Below are 12,260 nucleotides of genomic sequence, written 5' to 3'. Positions count from 1 at the left end.
ATCACTATTTTTGTTGAATAGATTTTTGTACCTTAACTGGGTTCCTGAGGCAGTTTATAACTGTCGAGAAGCGGAGTTTGATCGGGAGATTATTCCATTACGCTGCATTATTGACATCTGCAGTAGGGTTGCCACCTTCAGTGTGGCAAAATAAGGGACACCCCCCCCCCCCCCCCAAAATGCCACTGTTTATGTGTGTTTTGCATTGTTTCTGATTTTGAGGATGAATTTTGTCAATCTTCTAAACAGGGTCCGACCTTGTCCATCTAAAGTGAGAAAAAATGGGCAAAAATCTTACACTAAACCATGTCAAATTATCCATATCCATGAACGTTAGAAATGTGGGTCTTTTATAAAGTGAATTTGACTTTTTTTTTTACTGTTTTTGTATAAAAAACATTTTATTTATTTATATAGCCTAAATTAAAAAATATATAATAAATCCTCCTAAAACTATATATCCTAAAATAAAAATATTATGTTGTTTCTAAATTACATTTTGTTGAAATAAAACAATTGTGACTTTTTCCCCCCACACTAACATAAAAAACAGATATTATTCAAATTTATTTAATTTTTTTTGTAGATCTAGAAAGTGTTGTCAACCGTGCAAATTCTCACACCATTTGGAAAAAGATAATTTTTTATTTATTTCAGCAAACGTCATTTGGGGAGACCCGACAATGGGTTAAAAAACGTGCAGGTTTACAGCGCATGTTCACGAGACTCAGTCGCTATAGAAACAAAGACGCTAAAATGCAATCACGCAATGAGCTTCTCTACTACGAAATTGATTTCTTTATATTTGCTATTAGTATTATCCATACTGCAAAATCCTTATGTTTTTATTCAACTATATGTGGGCCTAATGTAAAATACGGGACAAATCGCGTCCCTTATTGATTTGATACGGGACGCATCATCTTACTTGTAAATACGGGATGATTCCGTATTTTAATGGTGCGTTCACACCGGACGCGAATAGCGCGTCAGGCGCGAGTGATTTCAATGTTAAGTCGCGCGTGTAACGTGTCTTTGCATTGACTTAACATTGAAATCACTCGTGCCTGACGCGCTATTCGCGTCCGGTGTGAACGCACCATTAGGGACGGGTGGCAACCCTAGTCTGCAGTCGGGTGCTCTCATGCTCGCTGTTTACGTAACGTCAGCTGTTTAGCGCGGTAATTTAGACAATAGGCTGTCGCTGTTGACAGAGTAACGTTAACGTTCGGTTAAAAATGCTTGTGTAGTTGTGTCGAATTGTACGCACGTGTGGGAGTTATATGGTACGTTTAAGTTACTCTGTCTTTTGCAGACAGCAAGATGTAGGCTGTAGGCTTCACAATGTTCACAATGGTATTTTATTAGTTGTTGGTTTAACCATGGATGAGGTAGGTAATGGCTGTTATGTTATTTTCTTTTCAATGACGTTCCTTGTTTCATTGCTGGATTTATGGAAAAACATCAACCAATATTGCATATCCATAATTGTTATAATGGATATAATTAAAGAATACTTACACTATAACGTAAATTAGAAGTGTAACGCATTTTTTTTTTTTTACGCCTATTTTGAATTTTACTCAAATACAAATACAAATACTTTTCCCCCCTCAACAAATACAAATACAGATACAAATACCGACTGCTTTGCACACCCCTAATATATATATATATATATATATATATATATATATATATATGCAATAGAACAAAGAAACAAGATGTAAATGTAAAGTAATCTTCGAGAAATATACTGTATATATAATATATAATGTTTTTGAAAGAAGTTTCTTCTGCTCATCAAGGCTGTGTTTATTTGATCACAAATACAGAAAAACTTTAATATTGTGAAATATTACAATTCACTTTAAAATGTAATGTATTCCTGTGATCAAAGCTGAATTTTCAGTATCATTACTCCAGTCTTCAGTGTCACATGATCCTTCAGAAATCAGTATAATATGATTTATCAATGTTGGATACATAATGTGCTGCTTCATAAATGTTTATATCCTTTAATTCTTTTTTATAACCTTTGATAGAATCTTTGATCAATAAAAAGTTAAAGAGCAGCTTTTATTTATTTTTTATTTTTTTCTAACAATAGCCTATACACTACAGTTCAAAAGTTTAAGGTCAGTCATTTTTTTCTTTTTTTGTTGTTGAAAGAAATTAATAATTGTGTTCATCAAGGTTATTAAGCTGATAAAAATTGATAGTAAAGATTTATGTTAGAAAATATTTCGGTTTTGAATAAATGCCATTCTTTTTAACTTTTGTTAATCAATGAATCCTAAAAAAGGTTTCGAAAAACTAAATATTAAGTATAAATATTTAATATAAATACTAAGCAGCACCGCTTTTTGATAATAACTGAGTAAATCATCATATTAGAATGATCTCTGAGGGATCATGTGACACTGAAGACTGGAGTGATCATGATAAATTCATCATGTCTGATTAGTGATTGAATAATAACCGGTTGTGATCTGGATAGAGTAGTTATGTCTGTAAGTACACATGACTTCTACTGAAGGTGTTTTGAAAGTCTTCAGTCTGAGAGGTTCAGGAAACACACTCGCACCGGGCAGCTGAGCAGAGCTAACGTGAGTGCTCAGGTCATGTGACGAACAACCGTAACGGCTCCAGATTCCTCTCAGCGCCTGCAGCACACACACACACACACACACTTGTCAGCAGAGCATATTTATACCACACGTGCTTCACATAAAGTACTTTTTTATTTATTTTATTAATTTTATTCACTTTTGTTGGCAAGACTTGTTTTGAAGAAATGTTTGCGGTGATCCTCTATTGCTTTATTCTGCATCCTCGGCTCCAGCTGGAACATGGATATGCTGCTAATGATCAGCTTTACAGTATGTATTAGTATTATTATGATGTTATAAGCTGTTTTGAGGAGGAGTTGCGCCGAGCTGGACATGACGTGGGCAGTGCGGTTACGGTCTCATGCGGTTGGCAGCTTTTGTTGTCTTAAGGATAAAATTAGACTATATACTGTCTGCACCGCGTCCTCATTAATGCGCACAGACGCTCTTCACAGCACGCTTATTTATAACCTCCACCTGTCAGCAAACCACAGATCTGCTTTACATTTATGATTCTTAGTTTTATAACATGAAGTTAAGATTATTTTGACAACCAACTAATCTAATGATTACAACGATTTAACAAATATTAGGACAATTTATTCAATGGTTAATAAACGGCTCTTAAATCGACTATTCAGTTTTTTGCCAGTTAAGAGGCATGTACTAATTATAAGACAAAGAGCGGCTGTTTTGAAAATTTATTTAATGATTTTGGAAACGATAATTGAGTGCTTTTTGGAAATGTACATGTACTGTGTTAAGAATATAGGATATTTTACACTTTTTTTTCTCTCTCTCTCTCTTGCACACCGAGTCCCAAATTTGTGTTTTTTTTTTGTTTGTTTTTTTGTATTCGATAACCCTTAACATTCGTCACGCACAGAAATCTTGCACACTGAGTTAATTAATCCATTGAAAAAATTCATAAAACAACACAAAATGCAGTCTTCAAGCAGTGAGGATGATTTTGCTGTTCTCTCTCGTATTAAAAAGAGGAAATATTGGGTCCGTCCAATCCTGAGATTGCGAGTTCCTCCTCCTCATCAAGGAGCTGCGGGATTATCCCGAGAGATTCAAAGTTTACTTCAGGATGTCAGTGGCTCAGTTTGATGGTGATACTGGAGCCACATATTTAAGAACACAGATTTCCGTGAACCAATAGATCCTGAACGGTTCTGGATTTTGGCGTTCGCTTGTACGGTGGCTCTGAATGGTCAAAACGCTTCTCAAAATGCTACAGATGCAAAAAATGCAGAAGATCCAATGGGATTTGGAGGCAGTGTGTGAACGTGATTGACACAACGTGAGGTCATATTTATTTTAAACGTGCATAAATGTCGGACTCCGTGTGCAAGGACTATAATTCTTTGAACTTTGAGCAAAAAAAAAACACTTTTTTTGTAGGGTTGTGTATCGTCAGTTACCTCACTGTCTCTTTTTGGCTGTCATTGTGTATTTGTATTAAATGGAGCACTAATTCATTTTGTGATTACAGAAGTTTCCAGAAGAACTGCTTGTTCTTTAAGAAATTGTTCACTGAGGAAGGGGAAATATGATTTTTTTATTTTATTATTTAAATATATTAATTACTTGGTATGTTCACACTTTGCATGTTTGGTTGGATTAAAACAAACCCTGGTGCGATTGCTCTGTTAGTGCGGTTCATTTGAATGAGTGTGAACTCCCTGATGAAAAGATCTCGCTCCGCTTCCAAACCAACTCTGGTGCGGTTCAGATGAAATATATTAAATGAGATGAGTAATGATCAATCACATCGAAACATTTTACAATCCTACTAGCCCTTTATTTAGATTAAAAACCATTCTCATTCATTTGGTGAGGAACATCGTGTTTTGAGCAGGATTTGCCGACCCTGTCCTGCTGTAGGCCATCACTGCAGCATTAAAGGATTAGTTCACTTTAAAAAAAACTTTTGGTGATAATTTACTCACCCCGATGTCATCCAAGATGTCCATGTCTTTCTTTCTTCAGTCGAAAAGAAATTAAGGTTTTTGATGAAAACATTTCTCCATATAATGGACTTCACTGGCGACCAAACGGTTCAAGGTCCAGATGACAGTGTCAGCGCCGCTTCAACAGGCTTTAAACGACACCAGACGATGAATACGGGTCTTATCTAGCGAAGCGATCACTCATTTAAAAAATAAATAATTTATAAGCACAAACGCTCGCCTTGCTCTGTTCTGTCATGCGCGTTCGTGACGTCACGTAATACGCAATTACGTTGTAAAAGTTGCGCGTCTGTGAAAAGTAAAACATTTCTATCCGGACGAAAATGTTCTTTTAGGCTTTTTAATATTACAACACCCAGGATACGCACACGAGATGGGCATTTTAAACGATAAACTGACACAAAGACATTTGAATATGTGTGTATGGTCCTCCTTCCGCACATCTGTAAACACTGACTCGTCAAGCGTGACCTTTTCAACGTAAATTGCGTATTACGTGACGTCACGAACGCGCATCACAGAACAGAGCAAGGCGAGCGTTTGTGCTTATAAAACTTAAACTTTTGTATTAATTTTTGAAATGAGCGATCGTTTCGCTAGATAAGACCCGTATTCATCGTCTGGTGTCGTTTAAAGCCCGTTGAAGCGGCGCTGACACGGTCATCTGGACCTTGAACCGTTTGGTCGCCAGTGACGTCCATTATATGGAGAAATGTGTTCATCAAAAACCTTAATATCTTTTCGACTGAAGAAAGAAAGACATGGACATCTTGGATGACATCGGGGTGAGTAAATTATCAGCAAAAGTTTTTTTAAAAGTGAACTAATCCTTTAAGGCTAACGATTAATTGATCGTTAATTTAAACGACGATCGATCATGGGAATTTGTGAAAATTGACATCCCTAGTCACGACCCTTACGGCCTTTCACATGAGTCATGTAAACTTCTCCCAATGCATCAATCTGCGGTGTTACATGTATGTACAGGCCGAGCGTCAGTAGCGGTTTTACCTTTCATCCTCTCGTCCTCTGGCCACTGATTTCTAGACGGTATTAGCATGATGTATCGGTATGTGGTGGCTGTCGGTGTGCAAAATCAAAAGATGAACTTCTTCAACTGAGCGAGCTGGTGAAATCCCCCTCATAACACTCTTCACGGGGAGGATTGGCGCTTGTTTGTAGGTGCGCTGAAGCGAGGCCTGTGAAAGGGTTGCGTATACGAGTTCAGCGGGAACCTTGAGCTTTTAATCGAGTGCTTGGACTTCCTGTGGGTGTGTCTGAGAGGTGTGAAGGCTCATGGGAAGGCTGGCGCAGCTCTAATGGAGCATGCTAATGAAGTGGCAGCAAACCGCTGTGAGTGATGTAGCTCTCTTCCTTTGTGGCGTTAACCCCTCGTTTATCTTCTCCTCCAACCCTCAGCACCATCCTAACCACAGCACAGTCCTGTCCAAGAGCAAAGAGAAGGACGACGAGAAGAAAGAGTCTGACAAGTCCAGGGACCGCTCCAAAGAGAGGGAGAAGAAAGAAGACCGGAAGGAAAGAAAACGAGTAAGTGTTTCCGTCGGAAGTGTGTTTTATAAAGATGTTTTCACTCACAACACACACACACGGGTTTGAGTAAACCGCTGATATTGAATGCCTGGTGAAAGGTGAAAAGTCAAACCGACAAGTGTGTTTTCTTGATTTGTGCTTCTTCATCTAGGACTACGCGAACAGCGACCGCGAGATGAGCCAGGAAGCCAAGCGCCGCAAAGATGAGAATGGAATGAGTGAGTCGATAATGCCTATCTTTTAAATTTGTTTTGCCCACTGCCGAGAGCAGGAGAGGCGAGCTAGCGAACCAGAAAGCCCATCCCGTGGCGTCCCGACTCCTGTTATCTTCCTCACATGGCTGCTCTCTCTCTCTCTCTCTCTCTCTCTCTCTCTCTCTCTCTCTCTCTCTCTCTCTCTCTCTCTCTCTCTCTCTCTCTCTCTCTCGCTCTCGCTCTCTCGCTCTTTACACAGACTCCTCCAAACACAGCAAGAGCGCCAGCCCCTCCGAATCGCCTAACGCCAACGACAAGGACAACGGCAAACGCTCCAAGTCCACCAGCAAGGACAAGGGCGATCTGGCCAAACCCGAGAAGACCTCTGGGGGAAAGAAGGTCTGTTCCACCTCCACCTCCACATCTGTCCTGCGTCATTGTGCTTCTGCAAGCCCAGCATCACTGTTGCTGGAGATATTAATGCATTGAACATACCCTAGAATCTATTCAACTTGACTTATGAACAATACCCTCATATCACGATACTGAACTCACGATATGATATTAATATGATACTCCAAGATATATGATAAAAGTTAACAAAATATGTACTGTTGATTAAAACGCTAAATTTGGTTGGAATTTAAATTTTTTGGCTGGAAACCCAAAGCACAGGACAATAGAGACACCAGGATAACAATATTCATGATTCTGAAGATGAAAACACAGAATTATTTTAGATGAATATGCTTCTGTCACTGACTAGATACATTTAAAATAATGTCGGACACTTTTTACTGGTAACATCAGACATGTGGCATTATCAGGACCCACAAATATTCCCCCGTTGCATTATTATACATTATATTCAACATTATATATAGCAGTTTAATGTAGTGCTGACACTAAAACTTCTCAAACATGGGTGAACTGTACATATTGTTGCATTTTTGTATTGCGATACATTGTGATACGATATATTGTTACACCCTTACTTATGACTTATCCTGCATGTTTGTGCTGCAGACATTATTAAATTGTGCAAAAAAACATTCATTAAGTGACTGAGCCATACCTTGAGAGCAGAATATTAGGGCTGCATAACGATTAATCGCAACTAATCGTTTGCAGAATAAAAGTTTTTGTTTACTGTACAAAGTTTACAAGAATACAAAGTTTATGTGTGTACTGTGTATAATAATTATGTATATATAAATACACACATGCATGTATAATTTTAAGAAAAAAATCTAATTATATATTAAGTATTTATAATTATATATAATATAAATTAGATTTAAATATAAAATGTATATAAACATGTAAATATTTTTTCAATATATACAAGCGTGTGTGTATTTATAAATACATAATTATTTTACACAGTACACACACATATATGATGTAAACAAAAACTTTTATTCTGCAAACGATTAGTTGCGATTAATCGTATGCATCCCTAAAGAATATCATGCTCTGCGTTCGAGATCGGACAGCAGTGTTAAGGCGAGACATTTTTTTGTTTTATTAAAATGTCACAGAAATCAGGCCAGGAATGATTTATTAACAAATCCCTCTGAAAATATCTTCAGAATACTGCTAAGTGTATAGCTGGAAAGTTTGGTGTACATCGATGCTACATAGGCTGAGATGTTTCTACTGGAGGATGACAAAAAACTCATTTTGAGTAAAAGGCATTTAAAGATTTGTAACAACAATACAAACCACCTAAATCACATCTAAACTTATAAACACAGCATTTATGGCCTTCAACTGAGCCGAAAAACAGTCAAAAACACACATCTAAATGTCAGAGCGCGTCACGTGATGCATCTGAACCAATCACGTTGTCAGAAATTGACATCAGCCAATGAGATTTCGCTTTTAGAGTTAAATGCCCATTGTACTTTCACGATTGGTTGCTTATAAAAAGGAAATGACCATATTTGGATCTGGCAATATTGTACAGCAGAGAGAGAGAGAGCTTTCCAGCGGTGTGTGTGATTAAAGGAAGCAGACAGAGATCGCGGAGCAGCGCGTTGATTTATAACGCCAACTTTTGAATTTATGAGAAATCTACAGACACAAATAGACAGTGTAGTAAAATAAAGAAATTTTAAAATTATTTTAAATAAAATAAAGATCTGATGAATGACAAAGACTGACAGCCAATCAGAATCCATTCTGCTGTAAAGAGCACAAGCATTTAAAGCGGCAGATGATAAAACTCGCTTAGAATAAACAGAACAACGTTGTTCTTTGGTGTGGATGCTAAATATGGTTATGGTTATCTTTATAGACTGAACAACTATAAATAAATAACAGGGCTCATTAGTAGCTCAGTTTTTATGAATAGATTCTTATTGTTTAAATCTTTTTTTGTTGTTTGAACTTTTAAATGAATTGTTTATGCATTTCTTTTTATGTACAAAAGTGATGTCCGGATAATTGTTTTTAATGACCCTACGATTTCAATTAAACCATCAAAATATGAGGAAAAATATTTCAATTTTTTCATATATTAAATATGAAGGAAAAAACCCTAAACTTGGTTATGGAATTTATTTGGCAAAAAATGCAAACTACTGTTTTATTTTACTATTCAAAAAAATACATTGAAATACAAAAATCTCACAGGAAAAAGCATACATTGACTACAACATAATCAGTTATTAATATATCATTGTTATTATTATAGATAATATTGGTTCTCTCTTGGTTTTGCACTTGTTCATAATTTCTTGGTACAACAGCCTGGCCAAAAATTATGACGTTTCATTGTGTTGACTGAGAGCACTACAAATGCTTACAACATCTTTAATAATATTTAAATAAAGGGTCAAGATGTAAATATTTCCTAGACCACTACTGTAGTAAACTTAGTAAATATTGTATTCAACAAAAATTATACTCCATTTCAGTCATACTAAAATATACAAAAAATATCAAATGTTATAACAAAATATGTTGAGGACATTTTGATCAGGAGGTTCGAGAAAACCTTAGAAATGGTGTAGAAACACACACACAAAAAACTATTTTTAACACTAAAAGACTTCTTGCAGCATTAAAGTGTTAATTGGCGATCCATCATGAAGCGTTTCCTCACGTTCCCTCTGCTCTTGTGTGTCCTCTGGGTGTGTGGGGTTTGATGGGAACAGGAATCCAGACATGACAAGGAGAAATCCGAGAAGAAGAGAGACAGCACTGGCGCTAAAGAAGAGAAGAAACAATATCCTTTGATGCCTTGAGCACAAACTGCAGTGTGTGTACCTGTAGAGATGAGCCAATCAGCTCGCTGCGTTTGCCTTAACATTCACTACCCATAAATCATCAGAAAAGCACAGATAATGTATGCTGACACTCAAGGTGAGCGGATGATGCTTTAACAACACGTTCCTTTAGGGCTGCACGATATCGCGCTTTAGTTTAGCAGCGATATCGACCATGTGCGCAATCCGCGATCGTTACACTCTAAGAAATGCTGGGTCAAATATGGACAAACCCAAACTTTGGGTTAAAAATGTAATTAAAAAATGTAACCAAACGGCTGGGTTTGTCCATATTTGACCCAAAATTTGGTTAAAACAACCCAGGATTTTTTAGAGTGTACATATCAGGATGTGTGATGTCAAGTATAAGGGTCAAAGTTCATCCGTTAAGCGTATGAGCCAGCTGTGGAAAAAATGTAGCCATCATAGAGTGAAAGTTGATCATTTACATGTGTTTATAAGTCGCGTCAGGCAAGAGGACTCGCAGACAGACGGACAGACACGTGAAAGTGTCCTCGTAACACAGTCGGTTGTGTTGTGATCTGATGCGTATCGTTATATTGGATCTGTGCACTCGTCTTAAAGGGACAGCAGCCTAATGACCCCGCAGCTGGTGATCGAACAACAAAACAGAAAATTACATGTAGCTTTAACAAACATAAATTGTTTTAATTAATTAAACGAGTTTTATTTCATTTATACAGTGAAGACTTTTATTTTATATTTGTTTATTTAATATCTGTACCTGGATACTGTTAGGCCGTGTGTCCACCGAAGCGTTTTTAGCCAGCTGAAAACGGAGAGCTATGTGCGCTTGAGAACGTTTTGGCAGCACAGGTTTTTTTCAGTTGAAACGCTTCGTTGCTATGATACAGAATATCCGTTGGTCGGTGTGGTATTAGTCCCGCCCCTCCTCCACTGTGATTGGACGGTTGGGTAAAAAGTGACAGTGATGAGCGCTGCGTTTTACCCAAAGTTGAACATTCTTCAACTCTCGCCGACCTGTAAAAAATGCTCAGCGCTTCAGCGTGAAAAAGACACTCAGCACCTCGTTACGCTCCCATTAAAAACAACTGAAAAACACGCCAGCCGCGTGAAAAAAACGCTTTGGTGGACACACGCCTTAGATTTACCTGAAAAACATAAATCACTGCTTATTTCAGTTATTTCTTTCTATTTTATTTTTCTATGCTTCTAATTAGTTTATTATTGTCTATGCAGAATCACTCCAATTATTCTAGAATGATTAAGAGGGTCATGAACTGGGTTTAAAAAAAAATTATATTGTTGTCTGAGGTCAACTTATGACGTTCGCTTTGTTTTTACTTTCAAAAACATCCAAATGAAAAAGTAATCGGCTGTTTTCTACCCTGGTTTTGAGCCTAGCTCAGTTTTTATGGCCGTGCCGCGTTGAAGACTTGGAAGTGAACGCCCACTGCTGTGATTGGATAACAGTTTTGCATATTATTATGAGTTTCATGTAATGCGTGAATCGGTAGGCGGGGCTAAACAGGCGGTGTAGAAGTAGGCGTCGATCTTCTTCTGTGGAGGCGGGGTTTGAGACCCTGTGACGTCATAGATCCCCACTTTGAAGAACCTGTCGTTCGCTGTGCCTCGTGTCAATAAAAGCTTTAATTGGACTAACAAGGAAGTTTTCCGTTCTGAAACTCACAGGATATTCTTATAGCGTGATGACCTCTTATATGTCAAAAGCTCAAAGATTTCTCAGTTCATGACCGCTTTAAATCTTCTCAAATGGAGTTATTCAAATCATCTGCTGAAATAGTTTTATATCACAATATATATATATCGCAGAAACTTTCCAGTATCGTGCAGCCCTTCATTCCCTGTTATTAGCGGTGTCCCATCACGAGTTGAGAGAATATGAAAGCGCAAGTATTGATTCTCTGCTTCTCAATCATGCAGATGTTTTCCCGGGACCCGACGCTCCTCATCTTCCCGAGCTCTCTCCCGTCTCCGTCTGGGAAGAGGAAGCCCTCGCACACTCACGAGTCTCGCCTGCATCCACACTTCTGTTGTTTTGCCTAGAAACGTTGTAGCTCGTATTTTAATCTGCCATTTTTATTGTGATATTTTCAGTACTTCACTGAAAGTTTGTTTCCTTTAAATATTTAGCACAATGTGCTTCTTGCATCACAAACAGATTCAGGTTGAATTGGTGTCACTTTCAAATGCTTGCGTTTTTATGACCTCGCTCTATTACCTTCCTTTTCCTCGGTTTGTTTTTGCTTTTCTTCCTTTTAAGTGAAAAAACAAAACACGAAAGCTCTGGTTGCCGGAATACTACCTTTTTTTTTTTTTCTTTTTAATTCTCACGTGATATTTAGACTAGGTGTTTGAAGCAGTACAAATGCTCTATTTGTATATTATGTATACAGAAATAAAATGGTTCCGTGTAATAAGACATATTTCCTGTTACTTTCATTTCAACTGTACGCCTCCTGATTTCCTTTGTGTGTTCAATCACGTTTTTAAAAGATTTGTATAAAGAATGGCAAGCTGGAGTTCTCCGTAAATAAGTGGACTAAAAAAAAAAGGAAGCAATTCATGACTTTCCAAATTACTTCATGGAGTTTTTATCTGGCAAAATCTACAGTGTCTGCTTTTTCTAAATAAAATAGTTTTCTTAGTGTA

The 12,260-nt window shown here is 37.4% G+C and overlaps 1 protein-coding gene across 2 annotated transcripts in view; it reads left to right on the top strand.

The window, feature by feature from the left end:
• Window positions 1-12,260, top strand: part of thoc2 (THO complex 2) — a 119,606-nt gene extending 107,346 nt beyond the window's left edge. For both annotated transcript variants that reach the window (XM_079630205.1, XM_079630204.1), the window contains exons 34-39: window positions 6,008-6,136; window positions 6,291-6,357; window positions 6,593-6,732; window positions 9,495-9,565; window positions 9,657-9,702; window positions 11,532-12,260. In XM_079630205.1, coding sequence (XP_079486331.1) covers window positions 6,008-6,136; window positions 6,291-6,357; window positions 6,593-6,732; window positions 9,495-9,565; window positions 9,657-9,684 — 435 coding nt within the window. In that variant the 3' untranslated portion in view covers window positions 9,685-9,702; window positions 11,532-12,260. The remainder of the gene's footprint in view (window positions 1-6,007; window positions 6,137-6,290; window positions 6,358-6,592; window positions 6,733-9,494; window positions 9,566-9,656; window positions 9,703-11,531) is intronic.

This window comes from Phoxinus phoxinus (assembly GCF_949152265.1).
Source record: "Phoxinus phoxinus genome assembly, chromosome: 12".
NCBI lineage: Eukaryota > Metazoa > Chordata > Actinopteri > Cypriniformes > Leuciscidae > Phoxinus > Phoxinus phoxinus.
This window is presented reverse-complemented; position numbering and strand designations above follow the sequence as displayed.